Raw genomic sequence first — 23,310 nt, forward strand, 5'->3', positions numbered from 1 at the left:
TCAAACCAAACCACGTTTATTTCATCAGTCACAAGTGCAAATATAGCAACAAGTCAGACCAGCAAATTACAACACATAGAGAAGAATGTAATGTAAATGCTAAGTACACTGACAGATCAACTTCAAGAGAGCAGCAAAAAACAGTGTCTTCAAATAAAAACTTCTATTCTTTTTACCTGTAATCTAAAATAAAATAATAAATCTAGATCAGGAATGTCTCTGATAACTCATGTTTAGCCAGGTATTCTGTTAGTACCAGTTCACATTATCCAGTGTGCAAAAGACCTGTCCAAGATTCCTAGTAACAGACATTTTGGTTTTAAGCAACTTTTACCCAGTATTTAAATACAGTGCAGATGCTTGTTAATAACTTCTGCTATTTGATACTATAAATTTAAGAATATATATTTAAAAATAACTAAGACCAACTTCAGTGTACATACATAATTCTACCTGGATCCAAAAATGGGCAACATTATAGCTAAAACTGATTTTATTCTTGAAAAAAAAAAAAAAAAAAATAGACAGACATCATCTCTGTTTTTTCCCCATCATCTTTAAATCTGTAGTTAAAATATATGCAGTACTTATGTATAAAATAGAAAACATTCCCATTAGAAAGATACTGAAGTTCAATTAGCTGTTTTCCCCTACCTCTTAGTAGCCAGGGAACAAGGTTTATGCTGAACACCCAATCACTATTTTGCTTTACAGAAAAGCAAAAGTTAACTTTTACACTGGATATTTAGTTAGCCTTCTTCTTTGTTATGCATTGTTTCTTCTTCTCTTTTTCTTGATAGGCAATGAATTGAGAGTCTGTACCGAAGAGTCTGTCCCACCACGTGAAGGTCGAGGCGTAGTTGCCAATAAAGTTCATGTGATGGAAATCATGGAAACGGGCCCCAGCATAGAAAGGCACCAAATGAAGAGGGTTCAGAGGGACATCATAGCCACTACAGGGCAGAAAAACAAGAAAAGCCACTGGAGTAAGGATTTTTCTGAGACATAAACAACAAAATATAGGCACTAAATTGTCATTTTTATGAAAGAAAAATATTTTTTAGTAGTATTCTAAGGTCCTAAGGTAATCACTATGATATTGACTTAAGGTGAAAACAAGTTCCCTCCACTCCTAGCCAAATGACTCTGTAAATTATCTCACAATGGCTTTGGCACTTGCTTTTCAGCCCAGTTTATTAGGCAATACAAAAAAAATTTAGGCAGGTGACTTAAAAAAATCACCTGGCTGCCTTCCTGCTGGCTTAGCAGTTTTAACTAAGAATGACTTTAGGAAGGAGGAACAAGAAGTAACATTAAGTGCAAGGTATGGCCATTAGCACAGCAGCTCAACAGAGAGCATCACAAATCAACAATCATTGTATGCCTACTCTTATTTTCGGTTCACTGCAAGTTCTCCAAGTATTTAAAATCCAAATATAAGATTAAAGTAAGATTAAAAGCAGAACAGCATGCTCTAGAGCCATTCCAACTCCTTCGCTCAGGAGTGCTGGAAAGCCTCTTACCACCACCTAGTGGGGAGAGGACAAGCAATTCATTATCAACCCCTCATGTGGAGAACAAACTAAACTTTGTATCAATGAGTTTATGGTATGTCACAACATATACTTTGGGAAGTCCACAAGAAAAACATGATTAAACCTGGAATGCTTTATACCATGAATTCACTTGTATCTTATATTCCACTGAAATACCTGATGCTCAACTTGCAGTAAGACACTATCTGCTTCATAATACATTTACAAATACAAGGCCAAGTGTTAATACTACAATTAAAAAAAAAAAAAAAACAACTCTTAGTGGCCCTGCCTCTTGAACACAGGAACTCATTCATTTGTAGATTAACTAAACTAAGCCTATTGGGATTTGCCCTAAGACTTCGGAGCCAAATTTGAAATAAGTCAGTTATACTAGAGACAAGAAGTCTTGTCCTTTTTATTCACAAGAAATAAACAAATAAATAAACAAAAGAAATGTATGTATTCTTTCTAAAGAGAGTCAGTGGTCACAGAGCATAAAGCTTCTCTTGAAAAAGAAAACAGTCTGACAAAATATTAAATAGAAAGAACTCTTGGCTGGAATATCCCCTTTTGTAATTGATTTTTGGTGTTCCAATACATGTAAGATCACTTGTACACCAAATATCAATAGCCGGACATCCTAATCAGGTGCCTAGTTTCTCTAACCCTCTTTGAGATGCTCTAGCTGATGGTCCACACTCTTTTAATCAGCAAAACCTGCTGCTAACACTACCTCAAAACAGAAAAGAGTGGTAATTCCCCACCCAGATGGTCTCATTCTTTGTAAGACACAGAAAAGCATTTTAGTGCAAAATCAAAAGTACATCTCAGTGACAGAGACGGGTGAGTTTGAGACAGACGTCAGGACAAGACAAAAGCAATTATTAAGAAGCAATGAGCATCTCACCTGTGTACATCAATGGTTTCCATCAAGCGACAGATCACCCATGCCCACAGAAGAACCACATGGTTACAGAAAACAACAATTCCAATAAAAAAGCCAGTTCCAAGAATGAGTGTTTCCAGAGGATGAGCATATTCTGCTTGCATTCCAAATGGAGACTAGAAAGAGACAACAGACAGGGAACAGTCACCATTTTCAGTTTTATGTACTCCCAAATCAGAAGCACCATTTTGCAATACTCTCCCCTTCCCATTATCCCACAAGGATAAACGGAACAATGTTGTGGGCAAAGGGAATAGTATGATGGAGAAAAGACCATAAAACACATATTTAGCTCCTCTTTGGAAAAAGAGTATTCCAGGGTCATAAGGATTATCACTCTATTAGTGATTCCAAACACTTCACTACTAGCTGAAAAATTGAGAACTTTTATTTAGGCTTACCATCACCCCAGGTCAAAGCTTTATTTCAGGAATATTAAAAGTGTCTGGCAAGCTCCTACCAGCTTTGCTATACATCCAGTCTTGGAAGCAGAAGAAAGAAGGAAGCCAAAATACTCTCAGAAGCAGGACTCACTTAGAAATTTATTATCAAAATAAAAATTTAAAATCTCTTATATTTGACCATTTTTTAAATAAATGTGTACCCCTCAAATATTATTTTGAGATTGATATAAAACATTTTCTCTCATACACATATATACACACACAGACCAGTCATTCCTACATTTGGTTTAGCAAAAAAAGACATTCCATAAAGTTTTCAATCGTAGAACACCATACAGTTTAAAAAATTTTAACCTAATGTTGAAGGTTATAAATAAGATTATCAGAAAAAAATGAAGTCCACTTTGTCTTAAGGGAGACTTTAAACATCTCTTTTTACTGTCAGGAAAAGTTTTTAGTGAAACAGCCATTAGGCCACAGATCACTTCAGAGAGAACTGCTAACCACTCTTAAGAATAATGGCCAAAAGCTGCTCCAGCTAGAGACCCAAGGGGCTGCCAAGAGCAAGAGGAAGAGAGCAGCTGCTGCTGCAGATGTCTGTACATATGCATGCATCAATACATATCAAGCTCCTCTATTGTTGGCAGCATGCATGAAGCATCCCTGACCCAGCAGCTTGCAGTTTCCTTTTGGCACAGTCTAGGTTATACACAGCAGCACAGAAACACATAGCACTAACTCCCGGGCTCCACAGGCAGTGCCACCTAAACACAGCAATATCATCTACAAAGTGCAGGCACTGCTGGATCCTACCTGGTTCCAGCCAAGTGTGGTTCATTGCCTGGTGCTCAATGCCAGCTTCAACACCACTAAATTCAGAAGCACTCAAAATGTGTGCTCTCCATATATCTGTGTATTTTAATTGCATAAGGGGCTATACTAATTCCAGAGGCCCTCATCCAGAGCTGTAATCCCTTCCTTGAATCAAGTACCTGATGCACATACCCAGGTTGTGCAAGAGCTGCCTGTCTGATCATGTTCTGGGAATTCATTTGCTCTGGGTAACAACCCATATGGTGGGGAACTGATGAACAACCAAATTTAGACATCTATTTTTTCCCTTCCCTTAGCAATGAGACCTATATGTGCATTTTTAAAAGTCCACTTCACCTGGCTCGTAGATACAATCGAACTTTAGCAAGACTGTGATCTTAATTTCACTGAAATCAAATTACAGGAGGTATTTTCAGAAACGAAACCAATTACTGCTCTTGACAAAGTGCCAAGAAAAGGCATCTAACCACACTGTGAAGGGAATACAAAATTCTAAGGTCTTTCAAATAAGATGTTTAAGTAAGTTCTACAAAACATGTACTAAAAGCTATTATTAAAGAAAAAAATCAAGTAATACATACAACAAACTCATGGTGAACCTTATGGATATACTTGTATATTCTCTTGTGATGCAGCAATCTATGCAGAAAATAGTGCCAGGCATCCTCAATCACTGCACATCCGAAACACTGGGCAACCAGAACATACCTTTAAAAAGCAGAAGATTTATTAGTTATAGAAAATACCAGCAGACATATGTTCCTGAAAGAGAAAATAGTTTATGTGCTAACAATGGTCAGAAATGTTTATGCCTATTACTGACTGAATAGCAGTGAGCTTTTTGAACATGCTAAAAATATTAATTACCAGGTAAAAAGGCTGTAGTGCTTATCAGCTCATCTGTTGATATGCTGAAGTGAGTTAGCACACATTAACTCATTTCAGTTAGTGTTAACTCACAGTTAGTGTAACAAGTTGCCATTTCAGTATTATAAATGCAGTCTATAGAGAACAGCCAGACTGTGTGAGATCTTGATAAAAAACATGGAGCTGCTTCAGTACACCAGAGAGCAAACAGTGCTCCAAGAAAGATGACCTTCTGTGATAAAAAACTACTGTTGGTATGGGGGGTGGGGAAGGAGGGGGCACTTATAGCTAATCCAGCTTTGTTGAAAAGCCCATCAACTCAGTGAAAGAAGACTGTTAAGGTGGTACATTCTCTCCTTTGAGGAACACTCTATCACTGTGATATAAAAAAGGTGGAAGATAGAGACACTTAGGAGGAATAAAAAAATTTAGATAAATAAAATGCCCAGAAAGTCCAACATTTGACCCACTCCATCAGGAATCTTGCTTTGCTTCCATAAACTTCCTCCTAATCCCCCTTCTCTCCTAAAGATTAGAACAGCTTGGGGTCACTTAAAGAAATTTACAGAAGTCTAATTAGCTCTTACAGCAGCTAAGCATCAATGAAGGATGATCAACAAACACAGTTTGCATCATGAAAAAAATATTTTCTGTTAGAGTTGACAACACTAATTGTTAAATGTTCTGCCTCCAGCTATATGTAACTAAGCATCACCATACCAGAAAAATCTACGCACCATCTTGGCATCTCTTCCCACCCATATGGGATGTTAAAATACTCTGTGAAGTAATAGGTACCACAAATCAGGGGCAGCTGAATGAAGAAGTGATTGAAGAGGAGGGTTTTGAAACACTTCCACTGTTTTTCCCACGTTTCCGGTTTATCCTAAAATGAAGCAAAAAGAATTGATTGCATTACATGTTTCTATTGCACACAAGTGCAGTACTCCAAAAAGTCACTTGGAGTCAGTTTCATTTCACCTTGAAATACAGATAACGTGCCTTCCACTAATACAGATTAATTTAGGCAACACAAGTAACATAGGATTGGATTCAGTTTTATCAAAATCTCATTTTTCTAGGCTAGTGTTTCAAGAGAAGCTGTCTTGTCAGTCATGTCCAAACTATTTTTGTTTTTTCAGTGTTTGCAGTTAGCAGGAACATTTCATACTCAACAGTTTAACACAATCCAAGTTTGCTTTCCTTCTTCACACCACAGAATGCATTCCCATTGCTAAAACAATACAAAGAGAGGCTGAAGACACAAGCTTGTAAAGAAATAATGGTCTTGGAAACATTCAGTTTTTGCAGGGAGACATTTACCAACTACTGCAATAAATTTAGAAGCTGGTTTTATTAATTTCTAATTCAAATTACAATGAACTAGGGGAAAACAATGATCTTTAGATACTGGATGTACCTTTGCCTCCAATTAGGAGTGTGCAATTAATCCCAAGCTTTTGTTATTGTCAAAATATTTCAAAATCCTCTCAAGAGGATGTGCACAGAGGTACTCTGAAGAAGAGCACTGCTATTAGACAAGCACACTATGTAATTATTTTATACCACTAAGATACACCTCTAACATCAGATGCCAGAATTCTATTCACCTTCCCCTGCTGATATAAAAACTATGTACATAAAATTTTACTAACAGTAGGACTGACACACCCTACCCTCTCTATAGCACCATGGTGAAAAGCATAACCCTTCCCCAGGAAAAAAAAAAAACCTTTTCTTTCCCAAAATTCACTTGTCTTCCCCTCCTCATACACAAAGTAATTTTACTTCATTGTTTCCAGGATGTCCAAGTGGCAGATGAAATGGAATCATATACATTAAGAACCAGGATACTGTGATTATATGCTCTGCCTGATATGTTCAAAGACAAGTCAGTGTATACTTCATAACTATCTCTTACCTGTTGAATTTTATACTTTTGCATGTATGGTATAAACTGAAAGATAAATCCTGGTACACAGAGCAAAAAGTATGAAACTTCATGAACTAGAAGTGATCCCCAAGTTGCAATCTGGAATTTTGTGTAGTTATCCAGCATGTAATTCCAGGCATTTTTAAAGGGTTGCTGCAGGGGATTGTCAGGTAAGAAAGAGTCTATATATTCCACTGCCAGATAAGCAGAGCTCAAGATATTAACGCTGTCATTCATGGCCATGGTTCAATCATAAAACATCACAATTACAGTTCTTCTGTAGTTGTCTGAAAGTAACCTGCAAATTTTGAGGAAAAAAAATCAATAAACAGAGGTTAATCTTCAGAGGAAAAAAAATTACAGTATAATAGTCATTACCTAGTTTTAAAGTAAAAGCTGAGAAAGGACAGGAAAGACATATAATCTTCATATAGAACAGCCTAAAAGAACAAAGCTTTAGATTGGTTTGAAGGGCAAACCAATTTGAGAGGAAATCTGCTCCTAGGCTTTTAGATCACCTCAAGGGAACAAAAAGATAGCAAAGTATTAATTACTAGCCAAACTTATTTCAAGGCTTTTGTAGCATAATTGTATTCTGTACTAAAAGAGCAACACAAAGGTTCAAAAAATACTTAACAGACTAATTAACTGTAATTTGATTATCCAGTCCCTTTTTTCTCATGGCTGTGAACCAAAATCCCTGCAAATTACATCAACATGGCAGTTGGCTCAAGGCAATCCACCTTTTCCTGAGCAATGGACTTTTCCTCACAGCTCCCAAAGCCACAGAGGCTGCATCCCTGCAGGTGCCCTGAACTCATACCATTTCCACAGAATAGGCTCCTTGCTGGTTTGCCTTGGAAGAGACCTTTAAACATCATTTACAGTCCAACCTTGTTGGGATGGGCAGGGACATTTTTCACATCAAGTGGCTCAAAGCACCACCCCACCTGGCCTTCAAACACTTCCAGGGATGGGGCATACACAACTTTTCTATTCAACCTGTTCTAGTGTCTCAGCACTCTCATTGTAAAAAATATCATTCTTATGCCAAATCTAAACCTATCCATTTTTAGTTTAAGAACACTGCCCTGTACTTTGTAACTACAAGCTTTGGCAAAAAACCCCCTTCATGTACCACTGTATGGGGTCCCTTGAACCTTCTCTTCTCCAGGCTGCACAACCCCAGCTCTTCCAGCCTCTCCCCACTGGTGTCCTCTGACCATTTCCAGTGCCCTCCTCTGGACCCCTTTACCAAGTCTCTCTTCCTCTCTCACACAGCTTTGCAACTCACATGCCAGAGGACAGTGGTCCATCCCTGGCTGGTACACTAAGGCTAAATCCGACACGAGTCACAGAATCCCAGGTTGGAAAAGAGCTTTGAGATCCAATAATTATGACCCACCTGTGACCCACCACCGCCCTGTCAACCAGACCACAGCACCAAGTGCCATATCCAGTCTTTCCTTAAACACCTCCGTGCAGGGTGACTCCATCACCACCCTGGGCAGCCCGTTCCAATGTGTAATTACGCTCACATACTAAGCAGCATACCAAGCCAACAACATCAGGTATCGTTTTTCTTTCTTAGCAGCAGCACCGCGATGCTGCCACTTCTATTTAGCAGCAAAAGCATCGCAGCAGACACCAAGGCAGCTCACAGCCCGAGCTCCTGGGCGGACGGACGCGCAAGGCAACTTACCCACCCCCGAGGGGAGCCGAGGAGCCAGCGGCCGGGCTGCACCGGGGCTCCTCCGTCCCGCCCAGCCCTGCCAGACAGCGGACACACGCCACCCACGCGCGGGGAACGCCGAGGAGAGATGGGTTCCCTCGCTCCCGGGCCCCTCGCTCCCGCACCCCGGGCCCCTCGCCCCTCACCTGGCGGCAGCGGCGCCGTGTGCGCAACGACACCCCCCGAGCCGCCCGCGCCACCGCGCACCGCCCATTGGCCGCCTCCGCGGCCCCGCCCCGCGCAACCCCATTGGCCGGCGGGAGGAAACGGCGCAGGGTCAGGCGGGTGGGGGGCGGGGCCAGCGCGGAGGCTCCAGCGCGGCCATTGGCTGGAGGGGTGGAGTGAGGATAGTGAGACCCCGGCGCGCGGCCAATGGGGCGGGAGCACTGCCGGGTGACGCGCACGACGCCATGGGGCGGGGTTCGCCGGGCGCGGCCGCGGCTCTGGGAGCGGCCCGAGGCGGCGGGCCCGGGGCTGGGAATCCTGGCCGGGCCGGGCCGGGCCGGGCCGGGCCGGGCTCCCGTTCCCCGCCGTGCTCAAAGAGCTCACCTGCAAGAGCGACGCGGCTGCGGGCGGACGCGGTGTCACCCCTGCAGGTGCCCGCTCCCCTCCCTGCTCCCGCGTTAATGGAAGGATTGACGTGCACAGGCGGCGGTGTTGTCATGGCAGCAGCGGCCCGCAGCCGCATCCGCGGGTGGGTGTCATGCGGGTGAAGGTGTACAATGCAAATAAAAGGTTCCCGTTCGCAGCCCCTGCCTCGCCCCGCCGTGCGTCAGAGCGCACAAGGAATTCGGGCACCTACGTGACTCCCAGCCCCGTCAGCCATGTCCCAGCTCAGACGCTTTCACGGGAAGCCAGTGGTGGCCATTCCTGCACTCATGGGCGACCACAGCTTTCAGAAACAGACCTGCGGCAAAACGGTGATGTTCACACGACTGGTTCCTAAACCTTAATAATACTCCGTTCGTTAGCATTCAGACCTCTACAGCACCAGCTTCTCCCAGCTCCTTCCCCCCCCAAACACCCAGTTTATTTCACTGATTATTTGGTTTGAGACTTTTATTGAGAAACACAAGTTTTAAGCGACCTGTTGGCATTAGTAAACAATGTACAAACTTTTATTTGAAGAAAATGTCTCAAATATGACAGTAACTTTGGTCATGTTAAAAGGAGGCCATCCAAGAACAAATAAAAATGTGCTGCTTTATAAGCATGGCCATATACAGTATACTCAGATATTGGCTAATAGAAGCTGAAATTGCACACATAAATAGGCCTTTGTACCATGCAAGTTCAACGCAATTGCATACATTCACTATAAACTTTCAGTTATTTTCATGCCAAATCACCTTTTGGATAAAAAGGTATAAAAGAAGCAACATCTAAATGTGACCAAAATTGAACAGGAAAAAAAAAAGTAAGTACAGGCAACATTTTTATTAAAAAGATACTGAAATTACACCTGCTCAAGAAGTGTTATACTGTCTCTGATCTCCTTCAGTGGGAATTAGTGTTAAGCATTGTTACATATCAAAAAATACATCTCTGTTTTACAACATAGTACTGACATAATCAAAGTACTGTGCCATATTATAAATAGTAAAATCAGGTTTTGAAGAGTTTCAAGAGAGCAACTTATGCTCACACAAACATATGCACATAGTATAGTTATGTAACAAAAGTTTTATAAAAGGAAACAAATTACCCCATGCCAGTTTGAATTACTGAGGTGGGATTCAATACCTACAATGAAGACTGACAGTTCATTTCCTTAAATATATTTATTAGTCTCTGGAAAAAATAAGACAAAAATTTACTTTCACCAGAATACACACCATTCTTCACTCACAATCCGTTTCTCAGTCATGACTGACAGAAGTCGGTCCTTATGAAAGTGTTGGGGTTTTTTTGAAGATCTTGCAATAAAAAAAAATGGTCCACCAGACTTCAAAAGTTCAATCAGCTTCTGCTCAACTGCAGAATAATCCTACGAATTGCTTCTCCCTAGAATAATCTTCATCTGTCATCTGTAATTGTAGACACATCTTCCACTGCGACTCAAGGTGCAGCTACAAGTAGAGAAGTGCTTAGATACTCAGTCACTTCAAATACTCTTTGTAGAAGACTGCTTCTAGTGCATAATCAAGTTGAAAATCCCTTTACTGATCATAATGGTTTGTCAATAACTGTAACACCTAGAGGTAGGGGGAGAAAATGGATAAATCTTTAGGCAGTATTTTTTTTTTAATCAAGAAAAAAAAATAGTATGATACATTGCAATTAGCATTTAACTGTGCACCAGCAAAATGCACATATTTTTCCCTAATTTTTTTTTTTGGACACAAAGCTGTCTGAATCAGTGCAAAGTTCTGAAAGTTTCTGTGACTTGGAAAAACTTGTGACTAATCAAACATCAGGGAAATATATCCTTAACACTCACTTAAATAACTTATTTGAAACTGCAGTTATTGAAGAAAAAGATTCCTGAAACAGCTCATATTCTAAATACCAAATCCCAAAGAATTTTGAATCGGACCTCTTAGATTGAGACATGTGTTTTTGTTAACAAAACTGGTCATACCAGAATCATCTTTCTGATTCATTGCTTATGTGCTAAATCCTTCTTGAATACATTCTAATCATCCCCCCTGTTTTTTTACCTGTAGTGAATAATTATTTGAAGTAATAATTCAAAATGTACAATCAGAGTCTTCCTACCCATTTTATTATCTTAGGTTTTACCTTAGACAAGACTCTGTTTGCATGCTTTGTCAAATGTTGTACTTTAAAAAGTCTATTAAAATATCTATATGCCTTACCTGCATAGCTCCTTCCTGTACTCATACAAGATGACACAACTGTCCATTTATCAGTTGTTGGATTATAATACTCCACTGTTGATAAATTACAGGAACCGTCATCTCCTCCAACTACGTACAAGAGACCATTTACAGCACAAACACCTAAAAATGGGCAGGAAACCAGAATGAAAATTGGTAACTGACTTACACATCTCCCCAAAAGCATGTTTTTTATGAAAGCAGCAGAAATCCAGATACATGCCATTCACAATTGACATTGGCACAATTTTAGTAATTGTTGAACATACCTGCATTCCTTCTGCACATGTTCATGTCTGCAACCTGCTTCCAGGTACTGGCAATGGGGTCAAACACTTCAACGCTTTTTCTCACCAAAGGACCATCATGACCACCTACTGCATACAATAAATTGTTTAACACACCAACACCTGCAAACATATGAAAATATGAAGAATTAACCAGAGAATTATTTGAATGATACAAAGGAGAAACAATAAATATGTCAGCTAACATAAATTCTTCATTAAGTCAATGTTGGAAACTATTTCAGAAGACATTTGGGTCAGGATGCATTAAAGCAGAGAGACAGTAACTACAGCAAGACTCTGATAAAATGCCTTGCATGCCCATCTACCATATTGCAGCATACACACACCAGAGCTGTTCTGCAACAGAAGATTTAGAACATTTTGGACAAAAAAATGACATGCAGGAAAATGAGGCTTGTTGAAATTTAGGACTAATTAGAATTGACAGTAAATGAGACAATGTGCTCAGCCAGCATAACAGAAATCTGACAAGATGATAAAGTGTAAGTGAACTTCTAGAAAGTAAAAACTGTGCAGTACAGAGGATAAAAGCTGAATGGATAGACATTATACAACAGGGATGTTTCCACTGAAGTGTTGGAATACCTTGTAAACAGATGGAACAGAAGTAAACAGTTAGCAGTGAGTACCTTCTCTGGGATTTGAAGAACACCAAGCGTCTTTGAACCAAGCTTCAGTTATCAAAATATCCAAAAGGATATTAAAGGATGTCCTTTAATCCTAAGGTCTCCTTTACTTTACAACAAAAGTTTATCAATCTGTGAGCTTGGAATAAAGGCGTGAGTAAAGCTATTTCATCTACTTGCTATTTGGGCTGCGTATATTGAAAAGATGGAAATGGGGGAAGCAGAAAGAAAGGCCTGTTTATTTATTCCTCCCTTTTTAATGCATTATTAGAAACCAACATAATAAGTTTCAGAAACGTAGGAGTTTTTTTGCATTAAGACTTCTGAGTGATGGACCATAAAGACAACTAAAAAAGCACTTCTATGGAAGTATACTGGGGAATCTAATGAATGCCACATTTAAGACTATGAAATTCAAAGCAGAGATACAGATTTGCAAATATAGCTCAAAGTATTCCATGGAAAGGGAACTACTTAAAATCTTTTTAAAGGAAAGCAACAAATATGAATGTGAAAAATCAAGTAAGTTCCTCAAAGGAAAAAAATATTGGAGATTAAAAAAAAAAAAAAAAAAAGTTAAAAAAAAGAGAGAACCCCAAGACCTCAATTACCAGCTGAAATATCTTTCAAAACACATCACTAATTCTGTATTTAAGAGCCATTTCCATATGTGGAGAGAAATTACTCCTGCTGAAATGATTAAACTTTCTTATTAAAGAGACTGATTTTAATAACTAAAAGAAGAGAAGGAAACATGGAAGCTAATTAGTACTGTAAATCTGAAAAATAGCTTCTTGATAGGACAGTCTTATAAATCATGCTATTTAGTGTTTTATCAGTGATATTCATTATTAGCATTTCCCCATATCCTTCCCGGTTAATTTAATTCCTCTTTTATTGCTATTATTTCTAGCTATCATGCCACAGTATAGTATGACAACTTTTCTTTCTCCCACTCTGATCACACTTAATTAGACAGGATAGTACAACATTCATCTTTTGTAGAATTAAACATTACAGAGCTAGAAAGAGGGCTGTGATTTTCAGTTTAAATATGGGATGTGATATGAATCCCCCCACCCATGTTTTCGATAGTTACTGGCCTTCCTGTTCAATGTGTAGAGCTCTCCCCTCTGCCACATTGCCACTTTTTTCTTCCATAGCTCCTTATTTTTAGTAATGTCCTCTGTTCCTCCATGGTGCTTCATTTTCCCTTAATCCCACACCCAGTTTCCAGGTCCTACCTTATTTCTTGCTCCTTCCGTCTGTATCCTCTTGTTGCCGTCTTCTGAGTTCTCCTTTGTTATTTTTCTTTCCTGCCCATTTTTCAGGACCCTGTCTTATATCTCTCAGCCCTCCCAAATGGCCTATATCTGGATCTGAAGTTCCTCCTCCCAATATGTTGCTGGAAACAGATCTGTCCCCGTATTGATCAAGTGAGAAGCAGTAGGTACTAAAGAAGAGTAACTAAGGGTTAACCTCTGAAAAGTTGCTTTTGAGTGAAGCTGAAGCAGTAGGAACAGAAGAGATGAGCTTAAGTTCTTTGAGATGACCGAACATCCAAAAGTTTAATACAGGAACAAAATTCTCTTTAGTTAGCCCCCATAAGACCACCAGGACTGATTGCCACTTGAAACAGTTCTGGTGGGTTTGGCTATTTGGCCTCTACAGCCAAACTCAATCAACAGTCACATTACCACCCACTCCTCTGCCATGCAAAAATATAATTTTTTCATGTATTTAACAGAGTGGCACAGAGGAATGTTGATTATTTTACTCACTTATATGAATCTGGAATAGCTGTCTACATTTCATTTTCCTCTCCATTTTTTTTAACAGTGGATCAGGTCAAAGTCAGAAGAGAGTTGAGTAAGCAAACATGGGGAACAAGGGAAGAGAGGACAGGGGCAGGAAGATCCCAGTAGTTAGTATATTTAAGAAACTAAATTTCAGAGTTGTAGAAGAAATTAAACATTTAAAAAAAAAATCTGAACACATCTACTGTATAAACAGGCTACAAGCAGAACAACAGTTTGCAAAAACAGAGTATCAAAAAATAAACCCCAAATGCTGAAACAAAATGCGTGTGCAGGCAGACTGCAAAATGAAACTTTGTCACAACCCACCAACACTATTTGTCTTTATAATGATACTTGTAACTTGCCCATTTTATTTAAATATTTTCCTCAAATCTTGCCAATATTAGACAGGAATATTTTCCAGTACTCTTGCTGCAACTCTGTCCAGTTTTTAATCCAGAATTTACTTCCAAGAAGCACAGACTGAGTTACTAGAAGTTTCACAAGACAACTGTGTTTTCTTGAGGTACAGTGTATCATGTTTCCTTCATTAACATCAAAGTTTTAGTTTAGAAATACAATCAAAACATAACTTTTAGTAATAAGAGCTATCAGCTTGCTGATCTTGTAAGGATATGATCGAAGTATCACAGATTATCTCAATTTTAGTAACGAATTTAGTAATTTGATAGATTTCTTTTGAAATTACTTGAACTTAATTTAAACATTATTATATAGGTAAAAACTGTTCAGAGTTAACAAAAATGGAAGGTAAGATGAGAAGTAGGGGTAATTATTAATCATATACTGAACACACTAGAAGTCCATTCAGATTTATTTGTAGCAATATCTCTTCCCATTATGAAGCACATTAATGCAATCACCAGCAGATACTTGAAGGGTGTTGCTAAAAACCACCATTAAGTACTTGGCAAAAAAAGTGACTTTACTGCTAAAAAATAAATGTAGAAAATAATATCATGGAATTTGACTTGAAAAAGTCCATGGGAACGCATCTAGAGAAATAAAACAACTTCTGCGAGTTGAAAAAACCTGAAATACCAAAAGACAAATAGAGGACAGTGAACAGCAAATGAGATTCAAGTCCATAATATTAATAGATAATGAAAATGCTAAAGTCAATTTGGAGCTGTGGGAGCATAATTTCATTAAACAAAAGTGGAATACCACAGGCACTTTTAAAGGTGTCTTTAAAGAGAAATATACACACTCAGAATTGCAAGAAGGAAAAAAGAAATCCACAAAAAAAAAGGATTTTTAAGATTATACAGAAATAAATGGCTATACCTTGGCTAAATGATAAGGATAACATGTAGTAGGCTGTACATGTACAGAGGATGTAAACACCAGGAGATGAGAAGAATTACTGGAATTACTGAAGGTGAAATAAAGGGTACATAAGTGGAAGTAATAGGATGAAACCAGTAAAACAAACTTAGGAATGAACAAGGACAAAATTTCCTGCAGTGAATCAGAATGCAGAACAAGTCCTCCAAAGAGGTGGAAACCTAGTCACAGTTCACATGTAAAGTCAACCTAAAAATGCTGTTAGAATAATCAGCCCTAACTGGCAAAGACATCTCTGTAGAAAAGACATTTTTTTCATACTTGCCGTATGGATTTTGATACTTAAGAATTGAGGTGATAGTGATTATTACAATCCATGAGTATTAGTCTATATGTTAAAAAACATCAGAAATTGTTGGAAAAGGAGGAATATGAAAGTATGGAAAAACAGAGATTTTACTCTTAACAGACTGAATCTGTGGAGCAATTTTGTTTTTATAACCTGCGGTGTATCAGCCATCTAGGACTAGCACATTCTATTAGAGTCAGACTTTAGCTTACCTTTCATATTTTAGATACATTTTAAACCCACGAATTTGCATCTTTGCAATGATAGCTGACCCTTGTCCACTCACCTGCTCCACTCCTCCTGGTGCTCATTTCTGCGACATAGCTCCACTCATTGGAATTGGCATCATAGCATTCTACTGAACTAAGGCACTGCCGTGAAGCTCCATCATAGCCACCAACAGCATACAGCTTCCCTGGGGGGGAACCAAAGGACCTGCCAATTGCTAATGCACATGCAGGGATTGACACATGGCAAACCTAAGGCACTGCTCTCCGATTAGCTACGGATCAGCACCTGTCAATCACTGAGGTTCTACACTGCAAACAGTTTAAGTTAGCATGCCACAGCTCTTGTCATTTTTAGGATGTAAAAGGTACCCAGTATCTAACAGCAACAATGCAAGTCTAAAGATTTTAAACTGCCTAGCTGAAATACAAAGGTAAGGTTTTTAATGAGGCATTGTTCAAAAGCAAGCTATTTCAATTATGTTTGATACTGCAAGCTCATAAATAGGCTTCCTAGGAATATCAGAAATTTAGATGAAAATCACTTGTACAGTCTTCATTTTCAGGTTAGAAACAGCAGTGGTCCCTATGCAGTTAAAACACACACCCATCCCTAAAACTGTTTTAAGATCCAAGAGCCAGGCCAGGCCTTCACTGTGCAAGTGACATCCAGGCTATTCACCACCAAGCTGACTGGAGTCAGCAGCTTTTCTGACATTGCCCTTGGGATTGTCCCCAGCGTGCAGTCAGCAAGGTCAGCCATAGATAACAGAGCTGACAATACAGCAGTGCTACATCACTAGAGGCCAAATGATAAGGTCATCACATCAGCTCTCTGACTTTGCTGACATACATAACCTAGAGCTTAGCAAGGTTTTCCTCAGTTTGCCTCAGGTACAGCTGAATCTCTGAAAAAAAATTTAAAACGACTATGCTAAAATCTGATCAAACCCAAGTAAAATGATTACATATTGTTAATACCACTTGAATTACAAGGTTGAGCAAAAACATAAATCTGAAGTATGTTTTCAAAAGTAAGAAAAACTAGTAAGGTAAATGACTGCATTTCCCTCCATTCTTTTTAATGTCAACTTACCTCCAACAACACCTACGCCAACACTACTTCTTCTTGTGTTCATTGGAGCTACATGAAACCACTCATTAGTCTTTAAGTTGTAAACTTCAACTGATGACAAACCTATGAAAACAATATAACATTTGTCTATAAATCTAGGTGCAACAAACTGTCCAGCTTTCAGGAAACTCTTCATATCTGAAAATTCAAATTATTTCATTTTGAGGATTGTTAAATACTGAAAAAGCATAACTTTTTGTCCTTTAGATAGGCATTTACAGTCAACCCATTCTTTATGTCTAAAAATGGGCAAATTACTGAAAACTTTTGTGGAGCTGTGAAAAATTCTTCCCTGGATTTTTTCCTTTCTTTTTAATTAAGTCACATGCTTTCTCCTACATATGCTTCTATAATAGTAATTCAGCAAAGAGATCACTTCTACACTAATTGTTTCATGCATCTAAGTAGAGAATGAACAGTCTATGTCTAAAGAATCCCCACAGGTCAGAAAAAGCTGTTTATAATCTTATCCACACTACATGAAAACGCAGAAATAAATCTCTAATTCAAACAGGACAAAATAAACCAGATATTTTTTCATCTCATATCTTCCACAAGTTAAGGACTCTGACTATAAAAGGAACATTGGAAGCAAACTTGCCAAAAGTTCACTAGTCTTTAAGCCTGAACTCTTTAGGAGCAAAGAGTCCAATATTCAGATAGGGGGATGTGACCACTTAAGCACATTCCACATCACAGCATGCCAGGCTACCCTCATACTTGGTTTCACCACGAGTACCAGCAAAAAGAGATACTAAAATCTGATACAATTATGTTAAGAGTAGTCAAATCTATTCAGAAGTGTCTAAGGCAAACATACCTGTACTCCCATCAAATCCTCCCACAGCGTAAAGAAGGCCATTTAATACAGCTGCTCCCAGTGTGCTTCTTCTGTCTTGCATGTTAGCAACACTTGTCCACTGGTCCTTCACTGGATCATAGGAATCTACTGTACGAACTCTCAAAGAGCCATTGAAACCACCAACAGCATAAACCATGCCTCCCATGTACACCATTCCTAGAGCAGGGAAATGGATAGGAAAGATGAGTCTCTCTGCCAATTAACTGTATTCTGTACTGTCCTAACTATGCAGATACTTGACACAAATTACAGTATTCACTACACTTGTCATGCTTTTGGCAGTCCCCTAGAACCACACTTCATTCAGATTAAGCCCTGGAATTTCTGACACTTTTTGCTACTAACAGTACAAATTGCTGAATACCATGCTTGCTGTATTTCTTCCTGCTTAAATTGCTCAGCTACTTGAAGACCACACGTTCATATCTTTAATAGTGTATGATCACTTCTACACATTCTTTATATAAAATTTAATAATATTGGAGTATTTCAATAGCAAAATTAGTCATTACTACAATGCATTAATATTTAAATTTATTTATCCCTTCTGTAGTTTATCCTACAGATTGCAAACTGAAGCAAAATTGATCAAAATTGTATCATACCAGATTAGCAAGTAATTAAAATGATCAGTGAAGTCAAGGTTTAGCCCTTCTTAGATAAATATATCAAGTACTGTTCCAGAGAGCATACAATGCCTAAATTCTGAAGCATTACAAACCACAACAAAAAATTAGGCATCCTTACCTGCTCTACATCTTCTGGAAGGCAATTCAGCTACCTGATGCCAGCGTTCTTCTTTAAAATCATAGCATTCAACGCTGCGAATTGCCTTTGGTGCCTGTCCCCCAACTACCATCATCAACTAACAGGGAGATAATAATAATAATAACTGTTCATTATTTGCATATAAGAGAGCACCTGAAAGATCCAAAAAGTGTTAAAAAATAAAGAAAACTTCTGTACAATAAATAGGATGGCTCTCCTATAAAAATTTGAGTCTTGCGAACCAGGAAAAATTAATTGTTAGGTATTTTTTTAAACAAATGTTATTTGTAGCTATTTTGTCCTGAGGAAATACCAAGGGTAGAAAAGCAGGAAGCAATCAGAATCTTGGTAAAGCTCCCATGAAAGAGGGAGACCTTGCTGTATCTTCACATCCTACTGTGATCTCAGGTATGAGAATTCACCATCTCTGATGTGTAATGAAACTGTGACCATCCATCACATAACAGCCTTATCTTGTTCTTCTAAGAAAAATGTGCTAAGTCTGTTGAATTCGATCTCCTATTCCATTACTGCCATTTTCACAACAGTACTGCAAGAAAATTTCTTTACTTCATTCTAAAGAAAAAAGTATCTAATGCTTGTTTTTTGCTAAAATGAGCTAAAGATTAAATAGCTCAACACAGAAGCTTCAGTCATTTTTTGTTTTGGTTTGGGGTTGTTTTCTTTTTGTTTTGTTTTTTTTTTGTTGTTTTTAAAAGGCTTACTCATCCATGATTGTATATTTCTCAAAAAGCTGAAGCACTTATTAAAAAATGTTTTCTGGGAGGGCAGGTAGTGGTGATTCTCTGTGTAGGTGGGAGGCTAAAATATCTATATCATAAGTAGGATGGAGTGTAAAGGTAATCACTTGTCACATTTTTATTTTTATGATAATTCTGGTACAAATTTTTTACAGGAATACCCCAAGACACAGTCATGCTCTCATGAAAGCTTTTTGAAATGCAGTTTGAAATACTAAATACATTGGAAAAACAAGGGTCTTACTTTTGGAAGGCTAGCAGGTGTTCTCAGTTTTGTCCGTGTGCTTTTCATCAATGCCCGTTGCTCAGTTGGTAGCAAGTGATACTTCATAGCTTCAATGAGGTAATCTTTACAAGCACTACTGTTCTTAACCAATATTTCCTCTTCAACTCTCTGTTTATTAATAGAAATTTAACAAGGTCTGAGCATGTTAAGGAAGTAAAACAGAAATCACGATCTGAAGTGTAATAAAGCCTATGATCTATCACACAAATGCAGATTAATCTAATTCTTAAGATTATATTTTAACCTTATAATTTAACCAGTAGGACACAAATTTGTGTTGGAAATGTGCATTCACTAAAAAAAAAATCGAAATATGCTGTTAATTAGCAAGTGGAAAACATAGTGATAGGCAAGGTAAATAACTCTTCTTACAACTGGGCACATTTCTTGATTTTTTAAATAGAGACAGTACAGAATATTATAAGGCAGGGGAAGCGGAGAATAATTTAACAAACTAGCAAGCCACCCTGCAACAATAAAAACACGACAGAACACAGCAGTGAAAAAACCCCCAAATCCCACCCAAAACAACCCACACAAATTGGAGATTTGTATCACAAAACCAGAATTTTTAAAATAAACACCTACCAACCTACTAATACTTACTCTCCAGTGTTAATACTGAACTCATATTGTCAATCTTAAATATTTGACCTGACACCAAAATATCCAAATGAGCTTATAAAATCTGAAAAAATGTATTTTATCTGAACCAGGTAAAAGAATGCTCCCTTTGTCATTAATTCCTAATCAGCTTAAACAACAGATATCATTCTGAAGTTGAAAATTCACTTATGAGAACAAATACTTTATCAAAAGATGGCATTACAAATGAAACCTAACCTGTTCTCAGCAAATTACATGGCTCATATTCCTGGTGTGGTCATGCAGCCAGCCAAACAGATAAATTACTTATGTCAGTCACCCTCTACCGTGGCAATCCCTCACCTCGTTCTGTGTATGTGCACACAAGTATGTGGTAGTGGCTGTTTGTTTACTTTTACTATCACTAACACACTAATGATGCTATTTAAATCTAAAATTATCTATCTGGCATTAAAATAATGAATAGAAATATTCATATGCAGAATAATTAATATTCCTTTTTGCTTACCTGAACTAAATACTCCCGGGAAAGCAAAGGCAGCCGAACATGCTCCATCAGACGTGCCATTAACTCCTGCCTAACATCTTTGTCATGGTTTACCCAGGCTATCACTGCTTCAAATACCTTCCAGAAAACAAACAAATCAAGTTCCTTGACTTACAAGTTCATAAGCATGAAAAAATCAGTGTGCATCCAAAAATAGTTTGCTTATATTAAAACTTCTAATGTAAGAGCAGATGACAGTGGTTAAAGCTCCCTTTACTTTCATATTTATCAACTACAACATTAGGAAGGTACATTATCTGGTCTCTTTTTTATGTTCTACTCCTCTGCTGGTGTTTCAAGGATAGCTGTGCTACACTGACAAAATGTACAGTGACTCCACTGATACTGAAAACTAGGCAAACAAACACAGCAGCAGGAATATTACAGTCCTCATATTTTTCTTCCCTTCTTGGAGAAGTGAGCTGCCACATCACCATTCAAATGACTTATCACTACTGAGTCTTAGCAGTACAAGTGATCCCAATCCTGGTTTTGCCTCCATTGCACAGCAGCTCATCATTCACTAGAGCATTAAAACCTTAATTATACTCCACAAAAGCAGCATCACGTGTATTTAAGTGATAGATCCAGACCTTCAGGGTATTACAGGAACAACAACATAGCTTTGCTAGTTGCTGTTTAAGCAGACAGTTCTCAGATCCAAAGTTTCTAAAAGGTTTTAACATGCTTTTGAACACAATTTAGTCTCGTTTGAATACAACTATAAACTTCATCTAAAAAAGAAAACCAAATGTATTTCAAATAGATCATAACTGAATTAAAAAAGCTCAAAATGAATACATCCACAACCTGAACACCATTAGAGGTTTACAGAGATGGCCTGGGCTCACTGAAGAACACTGTTTCAAAATGGCTTTGAAAGATTGAGGTCTAGGCTAAAGGTGAGCCAACACACATTGCATTCCAGTTAGGTAATACCAAGCTGCCATGTCATCTCTTGTGCAACCCACATGTGTTCAGTTAGGTTAAACAGCTCACTTATACACACACAGCTTTAATGACTTTGTAGCACTGCTGATGTTGAAGTTAGTAAATGGCATATAATTGCTCTTCAAACTTGGAATTATTTATCCCTTGATAAACCAAATTCCTGTGGATGTGACTCAGCATGTGTTCTGGTTGTTCTGCTTAAAGATGAAAAGAAATTTCCATTTAATGTAGCTTTGGGTTTTTTTGTTTTTGTTTTTTTTTTTTTTTTAAATTTTTATTTGCTTTTTTTTTCCCCCAAAAGGACAAAGAATAATGTGATTTAATATAGTTTTAGGATTTTTAAGAGTTGAGACTAATTTTCAACATCAGACTGACAACACTTTTGGGAAAAGTCCTTTAAACCTGAGCACAATACCTGCCTAATTTCGGAAGGAAACACAGAACATATCCAAAAAAAGTTGCACAAGATCAGTAGGAGCAAGCTTGCTTTTTCACATAAAAGGATAAAAAGAATAATGGGATACAGATTGTCTTACCTTCTCCTCTGAGGCAATTGTGAGTTTGTCACTGGATATCAGACTGCACACCTGCTCTACGCCAAGATTGAGGTATTCTTCACTAAGTACGACATCGGAAAAGTGCTGTTCTGTTTGGAGGAAAAGAAATATGCTAACATAAAGTGCAACCTGTCTCCACATGTATAGCAAGCATTAAAGCAGCAGGGGAAAACAGGAAAATTATTCAATATACATGCTATTTTGCCCTATCTGGAAGCAATATATTGACTTAAAACCTCTTCTATAAGTTAAAGCTTGGTCTCACAAATGGCTTTTATATTTAAAGATTCTTTAACTAAAATATTAAAACACATTATACTAAAAGTATTGTAGCAATTTTCAGATGCTTGCTTCATCTCCGTACTTGTCCTTGAGAATTACCTCAGTCTCACTTTGCTAAATTTGTACACAAAAATACAGAAAAAAGACTCCAGAGTCTGTGTACTCTGTGTATTGTTGACAAGCATATTTTAAATTTGTCGTTTGACATGAACAATGGTTGATTCTTTCGAACCAACCAGCAATGTCATACAAGTCCTGTTGCATCTCTGAGAGCTTCCCTAAGGTCACAAAATATTGCATATTGCAATCTTTATAATGTGCAGAAGGTATGCAGTTTTACCTATTTTTTTTTAAACATCAACTTAAATAAAACTGAAAAAATTTAATGTTTCAAAAAGCTGTCATTCAGTTATTCCCTCCCTGTCTTAAAATTGCTTTTTATGGCATTCTTTTGCTTAAAAAGTAGTTCTATTCAGTTAAATTATTTTCCCCTTCTTCTGCTATTCTTAAGAGAAGTTAGAAGGGACAACTGTTACTAAGAACTTAAGAACTCTCTCAAAATTACAATAAATAGAGAGAGGCCAGCAAGCATACCAAAGAAGATTTTATAGCCTTTTCAATCACTCTATTAGTGCTACTGTAACTAAGGCTCCATACTTGAGAAGGTTGTCTAAGCTGTTAAAAAAAGTTAAAGAATGCTGAATGCTTAAGCTTAAGAAGTCTAATTTTTCAGCTCAACTTTACAGGGTACAAGAAAACAGCTGTTTTAGATGCAATCATCACTGGTACAAGTCCCTCCAATTCTGCAGCATTCTCTTATGATGGACAGGTAGTATTTTCT

General features: G+C 38.0%; 2 protein-coding genes across 9 annotated transcripts in view; both read right to left on the bottom strand.

Moving 5' to 3' along the window:
• Nucleotides 1–8,435, bottom strand: MSMO1 (methylsterol monooxygenase 1). 2 transcript variants are annotated; one of them, XM_062492860.1, is made up of 6 exons: nucleotides 8,401–8,435; nucleotides 6,511–6,820; nucleotides 5,327–5,475; nucleotides 4,304–4,430; nucleotides 2,446–2,600; nucleotides 1–953 (listed from the first exon to the last, which is right to left on the bottom strand). In XM_062492860.1, the coding sequence occupies exons 2-6, from the start codon at nucleotides 6,763–6,765 to the stop codon at nucleotides 746–748; spliced, it is 894 nt and encodes a 297-aa protein (XP_062348844.1). In that variant the 5' UTR covers nucleotides 6,766–6,820; nucleotides 8,401–8,435; the 3' UTR covers nucleotides 1–745. The 2 variants fall into 2 exon arrangements, with proteins under 2 accessions (XP_062348844.1, XP_062348845.1); XM_062492861.1 differs by lacking the exon at nucleotides 8,401–8,435 and adding an exon at nucleotides 8,225–8,319.
• An 869-nt stretch (nucleotides 8,436–9,304) lies between these two features.
• KLHL2 (kelch like family member 2) overlaps nucleotides 9,305–23,310 on the bottom strand; it is a 54,421-nt gene continuing 40,415 nt past the window's right edge. For 5 of the 7 annotated variants that reach the window (XM_062492864.1, XM_062492862.1, XM_062492863.1 and 2 more), the window contains 10 exons: nucleotides 22,167–22,276; nucleotides 20,641–20,757; nucleotides 19,485–19,634; nucleotides 18,459–18,576; nucleotides 17,670–17,867; nucleotides 16,811–16,912; nucleotides 15,774–15,902; nucleotides 11,364–11,504; nucleotides 11,074–11,217; nucleotides 9,305–10,449 (listed from right to left, as the gene is read on the bottom strand). In XM_062492864.1, coding sequence (XP_062348848.1) covers nucleotides 10,421–10,449; nucleotides 11,074–11,217; nucleotides 11,364–11,504; nucleotides 15,774–15,902; nucleotides 16,811–16,912; nucleotides 17,670–17,867; nucleotides 18,459–18,576; nucleotides 19,485–19,634; nucleotides 20,641–20,757; nucleotides 22,167–22,276 — 1,238 coding nt within the window. In that variant the 3' untranslated portion in view covers nucleotides 9,305–10,420. Of the gene's footprint in view, nucleotides 10,450–11,073; nucleotides 11,218–11,363; nucleotides 14,884–15,773; nucleotides 15,903–16,810; nucleotides 16,913–17,669; nucleotides 17,868–18,458; nucleotides 18,577–19,484; nucleotides 19,635–20,640; nucleotides 20,758–22,166; nucleotides 22,277–23,310 lie in introns of those variants that run through there. The other 2 variants (XM_062492865.1, XM_062492866.1) reach the window with 2 other exon arrangements.

This window comes from Cinclus cinclus, chromosome 5 (genome assembly GCF_963662255.1).
Source record: "Cinclus cinclus chromosome 5, bCinCin1.1, whole genome shotgun sequence".
NCBI classification, from domain to species: domain Eukaryota; kingdom Metazoa; phylum Chordata; class Aves; order Passeriformes; family Cinclidae; genus Cinclus; species Cinclus cinclus.